At 37.9% G+C, this 15,648-nt stretch overlaps 1 protein-coding gene across 1 annotated transcript; it reads left to right on the top strand.

Annotated features, from left to right (window-relative positions):
- Window positions 1–10,232: 10,232 nt before the first annotated feature.
- On the top strand, window positions 10,233–14,741 carry rnf182 (ring finger protein 182). The gene is made up of 2 exons (XM_088918741.1): window positions 10,233–10,703; window positions 12,345–14,741. The coding sequence occupies exon 2, from the start codon at window positions 12,535–12,537 to the stop codon at window positions 13,255–13,257; it is 723 nt and encodes a 240-aa protein (XP_088774867.1). The 5' UTR covers window positions 10,233–10,703; window positions 12,345–12,534; the 3' UTR covers window positions 13,258–14,741.
- The last annotated feature ends 907 nt before the right edge of the window (window positions 14,742–15,648 follow it).

Below are 15,648 nucleotides of genomic sequence, written 5' to 3'. Positions count from 1 at the left end.
TGGCGCCCTCCATAAGTATTGTTCCAATGCAGTCATAATTGTGCTGTTTGGTATATACCCAAGCAATTTGGATTGGAAATGACTGGATGAATATCAGGAAAAAATATAGAATGTCACCTTTTATGGGTATTTCTGTGCTTATATGTTGAACAGTTTCAGAATAATAGGACTTCTATGTTCAGGTGATCATGAATATTTGGACAAATTAACTTAAAGTCTTATAAAACTTAGTATTTGATTGCACATCTTTTGCACACAGTATGTTCATCAGACCTGTGATCCATTGACAGCACAACATTGTTGGGTTGTTCATTTGAGGTGCTTTGCCAAGAACTATTTCACAGTATGTAGCTTTAACAGTGTTCCGCTTTCGTATTCTACATTTGCAAACCCCACCATACTGATAAGAGCACAATGTGCCTCTTTGTAGTGTGCTTGATTATTCATATGCTTAGAAATTACATTACCCTTACTTAATTTCCATAGTATCTCAAATTATAATATTTAACAGATGGAATTGTTCTCAATTTGCACTCGCATCCTTTAAAACATTGAATTGTGAATTGTGACGTATTAGTGAGTTATTGACTGTTGAAGCCCCATCTAGCTGATTTGATCATGGTTAATTAAATCAAGGTTCTCATCCAGTCGAAAGCAGCCAAGGATTTATCTTCAGCATCGTGGCTTTGTAGCTTATTCAACACTCCCACGACCCTATAAAAAAGAGGTAGAAAAGAGCATTCTGTTTAAAATTCACTTACACATAGTTTACACATTAAAACGTGTAATTTTCACCTGCACTATTTGTTATTTTAATTTATTTTGTAAGCACATTTCAGATTTACTGTTTAAATATCAGTGGCACAGTTGTCATAAATTTTGAAAACTGAATCCTTTCATTTTTGCAAAATTGTGTGCCTCAAAACAGTCACGTTAATTTCCATTTCCTCTGACATGATGAAATGGAAGTTCCTCATGACATTATTTCATTCAGATTAGTGAGGAGCCAAAGATTTATCAGTAAGTAGAATGTGAAGTTTTTTATTATCTACTATACTGTATATTCTGTAAAACTGTTGTATGAATGTACTGTTTTATCAAATCTGTAATACAGGTATGTATTATAACTTGAAAATAGACATCAAATCTACTGCTGTTTTTGTTTAAAGATAAATAACCTTGCTTATCAACTTTATGTACTTAATGTTAATTCATATATATTTATACTTTATTTATTTTTATACTATTTTACATTCTACTGTATGTCAATGTTTTATACAGTATGTAAGCATTACCTTGTTTTTAAGCTTTTTTCTATGCATTTTTTTCATTTCAAGTAAAAACTATTTAAATATTATTAAAATGGTTTTCTTTGGCCATTCTTTGTTAATAAAATACTGAAGTATTCTTACTTCAGGAGTTATTTTATGATGAAAAACATTCATTACATTTGGATAGTCTTCCAAATAAGATCTCACAAGAAGCTGGGGTGCTGAATCATTCAACATTATAACAAGTAATAAACATATATGAACTGCCTTTTTTAATGTATATTTACCATTATGCTAAGATAAAACTACTCTGTACGTCACTTTTCATAAATATAGGGACAGTAAAATCAAACTTGAGCTTTACACCTATTTGTAATTTGTATTTGTGATCAGGAGATTAATAGGAATAATGTATGTCCTATAGTGAATTAATCGTAATCATAAGTATTTTTACGTAAGTATATTTAGTGTAGTAATCACTACAACAGCACACTGCCCCTGGGTTTGTCACAGTCGTCATGGTGGTGTGGTCGTTAGTTCACACAGCTGCCTTTCAGCTCTTGATTCCTGAGATAGATTCTGGCTTCGTGCGCTTACTGTATTGAATTTGTCTTCTCCCTGTCTCTACGTGGGTTTCTCCCTGTGTGATCTGGTTTCCTGTGACAATCCTAAAACATACTATACAGGGCTCCAGCTCACTGTGACTATATGAGGATAAAGTGGTTACTGAAATGAATGGGTGCCCAGTGGTTAATTTTTTATGATCAACATTATTTGTGATCCATTTTTTTTACATTTACTTCAACTATAATATAATAATAATAAACTTTATTTTATATAGCACCTTTAAAGGTGGCTTCTCAAAGCGCTTTACAGGATGACAACAACAATAAATAAGAAGAATACACAACATAACAATATATAAAGAAGACCATGGTGGTACTAAGAAAAGCAGAGGGGTGAAGAATGGAACCAGTTAAGTAAAGGCTTTTCTGAAGAAGAGGGTTTTGAGTCTGGTTTTGAAGGAGTTTAGAGAAGGTGATTCTCTGATATCCTTGGGCAAAGAGTTCCAGAGCTTGGGGGCATAACAGGAGAAGGCCCTGTCACCCATACAATGTAGACAGGCTTGTGGGACAGTAAGGAGAGCAGAATTAGAAGAGTGAAGGTTGTGAGGTGGGGAGTAGGGCGATAATAGTTCAGACAGGTACTGAGGTGCTAAGCCATGCAGAGCCTTATAGGTGAGCATGAGGATTTTAAAGGCTACACGGAATTTGACCGGAAGCCAGTGCAAGGACTCCAGGATAGGAGTAATGTAAACACTAGCACTGGACCTGGTCAGGATTCTGGCTGCTGAATTTTGGACATACTGCAGTTTGTTCAGAGTAGATTTAGATACCCCAGCGAGTAGAGCATTACAGTAGTCAATTCGAGAGAACACAAATGTGTTGATCAGCTTTTCAGCCACAGTTAATGATAGCATAGGGCGTAGTCTAGCGATATTTCTGAGGTGAAAAAAAGATGTTTTGACAGTATGCTGCACATGTGGGTCGAATGTTAAGCCAGAATCTAATATAACCCCAAGGTTTTTCAATTTTGATTGAAGCTCAAGTACAGAACCATCTACAGATAGGGTTACAGGACGGGCTTTACGAAGTTGATGGGGGGTGGCAATAAGCATGACTTCAGTCTTGTCGCAGTTAATATGAAGGAAGTTTTGAGTCATCCAAATTTTTATGTCAGAGATGCAATTAGATAGAATAGAGACAGCCACATCAGTGTCAGGTTTAATATGGATATATATTTGAGAATCGTCAGCATAGAAATGAAAGCTGAGGCCATGTGATCTTAAAAGCTGACCAAGTGGGAACATGTAAATGCTGAAAAGCAAGGGGCCCAGTATTGAGCCCTGAGGAACACCAGACTTAACAAGACCAATTTCAGACCTGTACCCATTAAGAGAGACAGCGATCAGTGAGGTAAGATTTTAACCATTTCAGAGTAGTGTCAGAAACTCCAAACACAGTCTCAAGACGAGAAAGTAAGATGTTACGATCAACAGTGTCAAAAGCAGCACTGAGATCAAGAAGGATGAGTATAGAAAGAGAACCAGAATCAGAAGCTATTAGAAGATCGTTAGTGACTTTGACCAGGGCAGTTTCTGTGCTGTGAAGCTGATGGAAGCCAGATTGGAGGGGTTCGAAAAGGTTGTTTGTCATGAGGTGGTTATGTAACTGAAGTGTGACAGCACGTTGTAGAATTTTAGCAAGAAAGGGTAATTTGGAGATTGGGCAAAAATTGTTAAGATTGTCGAGAGCCATGTATAGGCTTTTTTGGCACAGGGGTGATGGCAGCAGTTTTGAGGACCGTTGGTACAATGCCAGTGCTCTGGATTCGTGTTGTGGAAGACCGAGTCAAAAGGTCAAGACAGTGACTATGCACGGGAAAGGTTTTCTGCTCGCACCTAAGACCACTGTCTTAGTGCAAACTAAAGCCTGTGATTCTTCACACCAATTCAACCAGAGAGAAATGAAACAGATTGCAGAATGCCAAATGGTATCTTCCCGTCTTGTTTGTTTTTTGTTTGGCTTCTGACACTGCCCCTTTCCCTGTACAGTATGTTTCTTTGATATGTTAAAGTATTACCTACTTTTAATGTATAAAAAGGAAAGTGTAGCTTCAGTCCAGCGAGCATGTCTTGACTGCTAGAGGAAACCCTTCCTCTGTGATATGCTCCCTTTCAGCTGATTGTATTAAAGATCTCTGTTTGACAATCTCCCAACCTGAGTGAAGACTGAGTTTTCTTTGACAGTGTATAATATTGAGGACAATGGGACAGAGAGAAGAGAAACAGGACTGAAATAAAGTGGTGGGAATGGGATCTAAAATAGATGTGGTGGGTTTCATGGTGCTTTAGATGGGTAGAAAATTATATAATAAATTAAAGCAGGTGTACAGTATGTAGCTCTATTCCTTACATATAAATGTAAACATTGGGCCTGTGGAAATCAGAATTATGAATATCATTGCATCAGAGCATCTATTTTATTAAAGTACTGCACATAAACTTTCTGTTATAGGTTGGGGAGATACACAATATTCCATGGTCCATATTCATTTTTCTGGTGTTTGTTTTTTTTAGCACAGTGAGTTTTGGTGAGAATGGGTGTTTTCCAGTGAATGTCAACAGGATGTTAGACAGTTTTTACAGACTTGTAGTCCAAAAGAGGCTTGCTCTAGAAAGCTCATGACTAATTGTCATTGAACAGTCATTAAGCCCCCCCCCCCACACACACACACACACACACTAATGCGAGGAGCAAGCTTTGTTGTAAGAGTGTAGATGGGGAGGTGGAAGTTGCGAGAGAGACCCACAAAGGGAAGTGCTGGGTCTGAGACTTATAGTACCTGTGTGGGCGAGCGGAAGTGTGAGGGATTAGGTCCTGACCTTCCTCTACAACTTTTGCGCTTGCTTGCCAGCCCTTTTTTACCCGCTTCATGATCATTTTGCTAAAATGAATGTGAAGGAAATAAAGGCAAGGCAAAGCATTTTCACAGTCAACACGAAGGCTTTCAGCACTGGTATATAAAAAACTGAAAGCTCTTGTGGCAGAGTGTTACGGACAGGATATAGTAGCAAACAGTATTTAAAAATTGTGCATTCATTATTCCCTTTCGCACGAGGAAACACGGTACACTGCAGGATAAACCAGGTATTTTCATGTCCGTAATGAAATACACCTAGAGACAGCTTCATCAACCAAATAAATATTTGTATGTATAAATGTATAAATATAGGGTATTTATACATTAAGGTCAGATTTCACAACATGCTAAGCATATTATGTACACAAATTGGTACAGTATCTTGGGATTATATTAGATTCTGGCTTAACATTCGACCAACATGTGCAGCATACTGTCAAAACATCTTTTTTCACCTCAGAAATATCGCTAGACTACGCTCTATGCCATCATTAACTGTGGCTGAAAAGCTGATCAACACATTTGTGTTCTCTCGAATTGACTACTGTAATGCTCTACTCGCTGGGGTATCTAAATCTACTCTGAACAAACTGCAGTATGTCCAAAATTCAGCAGCCAGAATCCTGACCAGGTCTAGTGCAAGTGTTCACATTACTCCTATCCTGGAGTTCTTGTAATGGCTTCCGGTCAAATTCCATGTAGACTTTAAAATCCTCATGCTCACCTATAAGGCTCTGCATGGCTTAGCACCTCAGTACCTGTCTGAACTATTATCGCCCTACTCCCCACCTCACAACCTTCCCTCTTCTAATTCTGCTCTCCTTACGGTCCCCCAAGCCCGTCTACATTGTATGGGTGACAGGACCTTCTCCTGTTATGCCTGGAACTCTGGAACTCTCTCCCCAAGGATATCAGAGAATCACCTTCTCTAAACTCCTTCAAATTCAGACTCAAAACCCTCTTCTTCAGAAAAGCCTTTACTTAACTGGTTCCATTCTTCACACCTCTGCTTTTCTTAGTACAACCATTCACGGTCTCCTCTATATATTGTAATTGTGTTTTATCTTGTGTATTCTTCTTTTTATTGTTTGTTGTCATCCTGTAAAGCACTTTGAGAAGCCACCTTTAAAGGCACTATATAAAATTAAGTTTATTATTATTTATTAATATTATTACATGGTCTGAAGAATGTGGATGGATGGGACTATTTTTCATGCTCTTGTTCCTGAAATTTCAGAAAATACAGATTTCTACCCAGGAGAGTATTGCATAACTTTCACATCCCCAGAAGAGTAGTTTCCTGTGCCATCGTGGCTGTTTTGTTGATAAGAGAATGAGATAAAGTGTCTTACACTAGGAGGATGTGGCTAAGTACCCCAAGCGTGGGCTTGTCTTACATCCTGAGAACATCTTCATTACTCACGGGATGTGGGGACAGCGGACATCCGATTTATTTGCATACCAGGTTTCATTAACAAAAAAAACAAGCCTCCCTCCCTGACTGATACATGTGTCATTTAATAAACACACTGAGTGTAGACATTTATACAAAACAGGTAGGCCTTACTACTTGTTCTATACAGTAAGTACAGAGTAATAGGTTGCTCTAGGGCTTAGGATTCACTGTCAAATATTAAATATTAATTGTTCAATTAAATGTTGTTTACTCAGTAATGACCTTGCTCATATATTCATCCATTCTCTAACCACTTGACCCAATACAGGGTGGAGCCTATCCTGACAAGCAATGGGCACAAGTCAGAATGCACTCTGGAGGAGACACCGGTCCATCGCCAGGCACACACAGACACAAACACAGACTCACACTGACAACATGACCAATCTTTACCAGAAGCCAATTATCCTACCAGTATTTATTTGGAAGGAATCACGGAGCACCCAAAGTAAACCCACTCAAACACATTGAGAACATACAGACCACACAGATAGCACCTTGGATCTGGAACTGAACCCATTGTTTAGTCTTGTTGCTTCTATTTTGTACAACTAAGCTTTCCTTATTGTGTAGAAATAAATTTGCAAGATGACATTGTTTGCTGCGTAAACTAAGATTTGGAATAACTATAACAAAAGTGTGATTTGTACACTTATTACATAGCTTTCTGCTGCTGTTGGTTTGATTAGAAATATGTGTTAATGATGTTTTGTATTGTATTTGTATTTTATAGCCATACAGGAAAAGTAAAAATCAACATACTGTACCTTCTCTAATGCAGATTATAAGAAAATGTCATTAATGGGTTTTCAATTTTAAGAAAATATTTTTTTGTAAAGTTGCGTGTTTAATCCATATTTTACTGTAAATTCATCTTAACTTTACAGCTTTGTCATTTCTTAAAGCACCCTGCTGATTGTGGGACAATGGCTACACATATTTCAGAGGTTCAGGGTTTGAAATATCCATATGAATACCTACCTATGTGTTATGATACTACCACACTCAGATTTTAACCCTGCATATCTTGTGTAATTGTAAACAACAAAAACCAAAATAATAATATTAATAATAACTTACACATACAGATAATGGAGACTCCCCTCCACCAATGTGTAGAATCCACCTTGATTGTGACAATGGCACCCAAAGTGTGCCAGTACACTCATCAGTTCTCAGTGGGGAGGAGAACAGAGTAATGAAGCCAAATCATAGATGGGAATTATTAGGAGGGTATGAATGGTAAAGGCCAAGGCTGAAACATGGCCAGGACACTGGGGATAACACCTCTGCTCTTATCGAGAAAGGGAAGTTTTAGGACCACACAGAGACAGGACCTTGGTTTTACCTTTTATCTGAAGGACAGTGCCTTTTTTACAATGTAATTTCCTCATCACTATACTGGGGCATTAGGACCCACATAGAACACAGGGAGAGTGCCCCCTACTAGTCCCGCTAACACCTCTTCCAACAGCAACCTTAGTTTTTCCCAGGAGGTTTCCCACCCAGGTACTGACCAGGTTCATATCTGCTGAGCTTCAGTGGGTTACCAGTTAGATAGTGATAAAGCTGCTGGCTTTATCTTTATTCAGGGAAACTGTTGCTGCTAATTAAGGAGATTAATGTGGGTTTTATCTTCCCTCATAAGAGACATGGTATATACAGCAGTGCAATTTATGCAAATGTATTTATTAAATTAAGCTAGTTTAAACACTAGCAATTAAAATAAATTTAAGATTCAAGGTTTGAGGACACTAAAGAGTCAGGCTGGAGACTTGGGGTCAGAAGCCTCTGTTTATTCCTGTGTTGACATATTAGGCATGAGAGAAACGAGAGCCCACGGACTGAAACGACATCGTGAAAACTAACCAGTAGGTGGAAGTCTTGTGCCATTTGTTATTTTTAAGTTGGATTCTAAAAGTAACATCTCTGGAAGTGATTGATGCACAATCTAATCGCTTCTGTCAGAGCAAGCCACAAATCTATCATGATTTTTTTATTTGTCCTCTATAGCAAACTTTGCTGTCAATTTCTAGGAACATTTGCAGTGTTGGCAAAAATCCAGAAGTACCCAGAATAGGTATGATTAAGCATTGGTTTATAGAATATAGAACTTCATAGAAAATGTCAGCCTTTTCAGTAAAATATGTCCTGGATCGGGTATTTCGGATTCCTTGGTGTGAAATACTGTAAGAATAAACATGACTGCCAGTATTTATCACCTAGTTCAACATGCCAAGCAACTGCAGAAACCAGACATTGTCAAAGTCAGAAATTACCAAAGAGCACCAGCTTTCATTTTGAACTTTAACCATTCTTCTCTTTGTGTTTGTATAAATGTAGTTGTGTATTGTGGGTCACAATTACCCTTTTGTTTTGTGTTTTAAAATAAGTGCCTCTTGTTTATTTTGTAATTTAATCGGATTCAAACGATTTCCTTCTGTCAGATTCCTGCCTGTGTTCACCAGATAAAACCTGCTGGTTACGGCCAGAAACCTGCAGTTGTAAGTTTACTTTCATACAAGGCCACTTAAATTCAGATTGAATATGGGAGATGAATTAATCAACTTTTTCCTATGGTATAAGAACAGTATATATTCCACGTTTGCATATATTCATTAGTATGGGAACAATAAACTTGTATGTGTGTAATTTGAAAATGAAATGCCAATTTTTCTGTCTTCACAGTGCCTTTTAGGACAAGTCAGGACTGACTGCCACACATATATGTCTCTCAATAATAATAATACCACAAATGGACAGGTATCCACCATTTCCCAGAGACTGGGAATGGTTACTAAGCTGGGATAGGGTGTTGACTGCTCTCGTCTAAAGAACAATCTGAGAAGTTAATTTTTGTCTGCCACCAAAGTATAATTTTTAAACTCCACTTCTGTTAATGACAAAACATTTTACATTTACTCTGAAAACCAGTGCAAATTCTCTATTAATTTTAAAGCTTATTATCGAGTGGAATGTCATAGAGGAGTATTACTTTGGAGGTTTTAGACTGTTATTACCCTCTATACAAGCACCTGCTTGTAAGTACTTGAGTATAAACTAGTCTCAACCTGGACCGTTTCAACGGAAAATTGGCTGCTGATTTGTTTATTGCACACTGAGTTACAGTAGCTCCACCACTTTTTTGATGTTTTGTAGGTCAGCCATTCAACAGGTCAAGTTTTCTGTAAACAGTCACATGCCTCTATGTCTTGTGAACTGTGCAAACATCAACAGTTATACAAAGAGTATTCCTCCAATCAGCAATGAGTTGTAAAGCAATTAATGTCCGGTGTCCATCCATCCATTTCCTAACAGCTTTATCCAATACAGCGTCACGAGCAACAGGTACAAGGCAGGATACTCACAGATACACACATACACTCACAGCAGGGCCAGTTTTCCCAGAAACCAATTAACCTACCAGTATGTCTTTGGACTGTAGAGCACCCAGAGGAAACCGACAGCAACAATACTAACCCCTGCGCCCACTGTCGTGTAATTAATGAAATACCACAGCAGTCTTTATACAAACAAGGTAAAAGCACAGCCCAACCCGTGTCTTTTTAAGCAAATGTCTGAGAATGAACTGAGCACTTCATTAAAATAAAGCTACCATACTCATACCAGTGCTTGAAGACTTTTCAGCATTCTTGTCCTCCATCTTTGTTAATTTTCTGCTGATCCCATGTCACAGAATGTGACATGCCAAGATCTAGAGTTTAAATTAGTTATTAAGTTTTATATACAGTAAAATGTTGTAGCTTAGTTATTCCCCAGGGCCTGGGATGTTTAGACAAGGCAGTTTTAGTGTTTGGCTCTCCGCACAGTCTTGCATTTATTAACATGAAGATCTAAGACCTTATTATAAATGCAGGTAGGTAATGTCAAACTGATCCATCCACACTTGTGTCATATAACCTAAGGTCATGGCCTAGGGTAACATTACACTGGGTTGTTTTGGTGTCAGCAGAGGACCTGGTGGTGGCAATGCAAATAGAAAAGCCCAAGTGCAGCACCCTGCTCTCTCTTTCTGTTGTGTGGCTCCTGTAGATAAAATGACAGACTCATATTACTTTCTTAGCACACCAAGACAAAACCCTGTCTTTTTTGCTGATCTTTGGATGAGCACGCGCCAACGTAGTGTTTCTACTCCAGATGTGTTCTGGTTTTCAGCATGACTGTTGAGCAAAAAAAAAAACATTAGTTTTTTGAGTTATCTCTCACCATTTTTGTGTTTTCTCAGCGGAAGATGAGTGAATGGGGAACTTTTTACCTAAAGTGAATCTGTCACCACTGGTTTATCTCTGGCTTAATGCAGAATTTTTTTTTTGTGAATGAAGGAGAGGGAAGAAAAGGCCGGCTGACCCGATTTTTTTTAGTTTGGTTCAGTTTGTTGTCATGGTGACAGATCTCATAACGTTCTGTGAAGTTAGAGAGCCTCATTCCTCCGACCTGCACGAGGAGTGGAAAGGGCAAACTCCTGCCACAAGGTAACAAAGACCAGTCTTTGCTATCACAATAAAGTAATAAAACTCTTGAAGCAAACTCTTTTGGCTAGCATATTAGCTTACCGACTTAGGTTTTCCAGAGCTAGTTTATACTGCAGGGTCTAAATGGCTGAAATTCACATGACAATAACAATTTCTATTTTCTGATTTCCAGTTTTAATTCTTGATTGGCAGAGAAGTCACATACATTCAATGGTATCACTGACAGCAAATCAATAACACAGGCTCATTCATTTCAGACCTGTTCCATGATGTGCTTACAGTATATTGTTTTTGAGTGGTTATATACTTTGTATACTGATAATGATCAAAAAGGGATTTTGCACAGGACGTTTGAGAAGACTAAATAATGCAAGATGTGAAGTATACAGTATAACATAAAGTGTATTCAAGTATTAATAGCAGTATATCTTATAGCAATAAGATATGAATTATCAATAGCTTTAGAGTGGTGAATGAGCATTGTTCTTACAGTAGTTAAGAAACATTTTTCCACAACTGATTGTGTACATTGTGTACATGCAGATGTGGACTGTGCAATAGCCTCAGCAGCTGAAGGTGACAAACAAGTTGTAACAAAGTAGATATAGCATTTTACAAATAAATATATGCAAATATATATATATACTGTACTGTACATACTGTAGGATACACAAACTCCCAAGATGTTGTAAAGTGAATGCAAGCAGCTTCAGACTTATTGAAAATGTGACTTTGACTTGGCTTTCTTATGTTGTACAGTATATAAGGTTTATATAAGACCTTACAGACATAGGTTCCTTCCATTTCTTATACAAAACATTTGAATTTTCTTTTTTACTTTCAGAAGTTTATGAACATGGATGCTACAGTATTTATATATATATGTGTGGATCTCTAAAGGAAATAATATTGTTATGTACCAAAGGCCAGGAATGGAAAATATTCATTAAAGATTAAATATTCTTCAAGTCACTTACCATCTGTTGCAGTATTTTACTGCCAGCACATGGCTGGAGCTTGCATGAAATCTTTGTCATTTATTAAAAGCAACATAGAAATTATTCTGCTCTTTGCAATTCATTTTATTTACAAATTCTTTACCTTGGAAGACAAATGTGCTGGATCCATCTTTCACTTCATCACTTGATAGATACAAATAATTAGTCTCTTTAACAAAGATTACCATAATGAAAATCTCTACTCCATATCTTTAACATATACAGTACACCTGCTTTTTTAAACATAAAAGAAGAGAACCTTCAAAAGGATAGTGTGATCACTTCCTGATTGTCCAAGAAAAGGAATGGAGGAAAGATCTATACAGAAATGGGTTATGGTTTTAACAAAAAAATAAATAAAAAGGGGGCAAATCCAAAAATGTAAAGGACTCATTAGGGGAAACTTGTCCAGCACTAACAAAAATGTAGCGGAAGGCAGTTTGAACTGCATTGTTACCATTATCAGCACAGCAGAGCCAAATGGTGAGTTGCTAATTGGGTTGAGTTCACTGGCGACAGTGCTGGGCTAGAAAATTCCAGCAACTCTGTTACAGAACCTGCTTTGTGTCTGTTGTTTGTTTTTGAATGCTGTGTTAACAGTTATCTCCTGTTTTTTCCCCTCCCTCCATGGACTCCATGAAAGGACTTTTCGCATGAAGCTTCCCAGTTTGCAGCTCAGCTCCCATGATGCTGTGCTCTTACAAAGACAGCATGTGATGATTCCAGACTTCTACGTAGGCTTTCTGGGTACTCTGTGACAATGTTTGTGAACGTTGCCCCTGCTATGTCTAGACATCTTTGAGGAAGAACTGACCGGACTGATTCTGGAGGAAATGGTGGATAACTACTGTGCCGAGGAGCTGGAGTGCAAGATCTGCTACTGCCATTACAACCTGGGAAACAGGAGGCCCAAGGTGCTGCAGTGCTGTCACCGCTTATGTGCCAAGTGCCTGGTCAAGATCTTGGACCTGGGGGAGTCCCCCCCAAATGCGATTGTATGTCCTTTCTGTCGGTATCCAACCAGCCTCCCAGAGGAAGCAGAGGGGAGCCTCCCTGACGACTACAACATTGTGCAGGCCCTGACTTTCAGGGTGAAAAACAAGAGGAATGTACATGACGGCTCCACCGAGTTGCTCCTCAGTCCCAAGAGACTCAGCTCTTTTGTCAGCCCCTCGTCCTGCAGCTCCTCCAACTGCCTGGTGATCACCATTGTGGATGCACAGCCGGAAGCACCCCTACAGCCTCAGAGCTCCGCCTCTCCCATAGTGGAAGAATACAGGTCCTCTAGTTTTGACTCCATTGCTTCTGTGTCTCGTCGCTGGACCGTATGGAACTGCGCCTCCATGCTGTGCCAGACCTCGGCAAGGATACTGGTGTGGATGCTGGGCCTGTTGTACTTCAGTTCCCTGCCCCTGGGGGTTTACCTTCTAATCGCTCAAAGAACCACTGTGGGAGTAATCTTGGTCAGTCTGGTACCTTCCAGTCTTCTCATTGTCATGGTGTATGGCTTATGCCAGTGTGTGTGTCATGAGTTTTGGGATTGCATATCTTCATAGCAAACAGAGCATGAGGTCCAGGAAAAAGAACAATTTTCTGTGAGGAACAAAAGAATCTTAATGCATAAGAGCTGTAACTTAACTGCAATTAGGCTGTTGTGTTCCTGCATGGACCACAGGGCACAAGTGAAGATTTGTTTCTCTTTAAAATATCATTGTCCAGGTTCAGAGAGACATTTATGCTGTTATGTTTTAAGATATTACACTTAGAAAAAAAATGGCTTATTTAAAAAAAAAAGTTTATTTAGATAGTGCTGGTACATTGTGATATGTCCATTAACATTTTCAGGTCTTTATTCTGTTTAGTTTATATGCTGTGATAAGTGTCTTATCCAGTAAAAAGACTTCTGAACCTCACTGGTTGTGAAGTCTACAAGGTATATGAATCAGTTATCATGACTTTTGACCAATTTTGTACACCTAATGTTCTTTCTTAAAATCAGGCTCTTCCTCAGGTATTAGAATTGTGTAATACTATGCATTTCAGATAGCAATGGGATGTGCACAGAGACGTAGAACACACAGTAGTAGTAGAACTGTTTTGGCATAAGGCATGTAAGATTTAAGAACTAAACAACTTCCTGTCTAATTGTGATGAAAGAAAAGATTATGATCTTTCACAATTTGACCTACTTTCAGATTAAAAAAACAATCATCTATAATTATAGAAAGTATTTTTGAGGTTCGCTGCTACTATTATTTGCAAAAATATACTGGTCTCTTCTTGTGCTGATATATTTTCTGATGGGATGTGTTTTTGTGAGTCCTTATATGCTTTTTTTTAACTGATTTTGTTTTAATTTGTTACTCCATATATTTGTTGAACTCAGCAGCTAGCATTCAATTAATCATTACCACAGAATATCTTTACCGAAGTAAGAGACTTATTCTTGATTAATTCGTACTTGTTTTGAAGAATATATACATGTGGTTTCAAGGTTTTGCATGTTAATAAAATCAGTGATGCTACCTACACAGTGTAGAGCAATATGAAATGAATGTGAATATTGTTTTGTGAGGAATACCATAAATACATGAGAACAATTTGTGTTGTGTACATGGGGAAGATTATGTTAAAATGCCTTTTTGGGAATAATGACAGCAAATCACACTTTCAAGTTGTATCTGTAGTGCTTTTGTTTTGTCTAGTCCAATGTTTCCTGTCAAAATGCTGATTGGAAACAAGTGGAAACTGCATGGAAGTGTATTGAAAACAGGAGGCACTTTTTTACTGAAAGGGTTGTGGGAGTATCGAAAAGCTATGTTGTCGAAAATATTGCTCTGGTTTCTTTCAAGAAATGCGCTTAACGAATGTTTGGATAAATTAACTACTAACTACCAAAATAGGCTGGCTAGACTGAATGCCCTCCTCTTGTTTTCTTCTAACTTTAGCTTCACTTTCTGTGAAGAATCTGCCTGTGTTTCCATGTACAGCACCTTATTTGATTTGGATTAAACAATAATATTAAATACTGTAACTTTCTTCAGCTGTTTAAATCTGTCCTTTTTTCATTCAGGTCTTGAAAAAGCTATACAGTATGTTATTTTACCAAACATTGAGGCCAAAAAGAAGCCGCTCACCAATAGTCTAAGGTGTAGCTGTTTTTCTCACCTAATAAACATAATACATATTTCATGGAATAAAACTGGATGTTAGTATATATACATTCAATATTTTAATATGTAAAATTAATGGACATTGTTTTAAAAAATGTCTCTCAATATACTGTACTGTAAATAAATTAGTATACATTTCAGCAAAGACTATCTGGACATAGTTATTGGTGAGATTTACGGTTTTATTCTTGTTGAAGACGAGAAAACTTTAAGGTGTGATTAAGCTGACCTGAGGTGCAATCTGCATAGAGTTTGTGTGGTTTTCCTTCTGGTGCTCCATCTTCCTCCCACAGTCAATGTTATGTTATGGTAGCTTAATTTGCTTCTGGGAAAACTGGCCCTGGTGTGAGTTTGTGTGTGTCTGTGTCCCATCCAGGGTGTATCCTGCCTTGTGCCTGTTGCTTCTCAAGTTAAGTCACCTTGAATTGGAAGAAGCAGTTAGGAGATGGATGGATGAATAATGAAATGCATAAAACCTTGATGAATAGAATGCTCTGAAGCCACTGTATTCATCAAGTTTGTTTCTAAATAATGAACCCTTTCTTGGAAAAATATCTCAAGACATGTTTAAGACTAATGGATGAATCAAGAAACTTTTAGGAGAAATCTACAAAAGGTAATTTTGACTAGTGTAAAATTCCCATTTACATTAAACCTGTGCATGGCACACTTCATTTGGTATGATGCAAGATTTTATCTTTCCAGAAATGGTGCTGCTAATGAATACAGAGACAAAGTTACACTGAATTTTTCCCTGTGGTTTTTCATCACCTT

This window comes from Atractosteus spatula, chromosome 6 (genome assembly GCF_055471065.1).
Source record: "Atractosteus spatula isolate fAtrSpa1 chromosome 6, fAtrSpa1.hap1, whole genome shotgun sequence".
Taxonomy (NCBI): domain Eukaryota; kingdom Metazoa; phylum Chordata; class Actinopteri; order Semionotiformes; family Lepisosteidae; genus Atractosteus; species Atractosteus spatula.
Note: the sequence above shows the minus strand (reverse complement) of the source record. Positions and strands in the feature narration are given on the sequence as shown.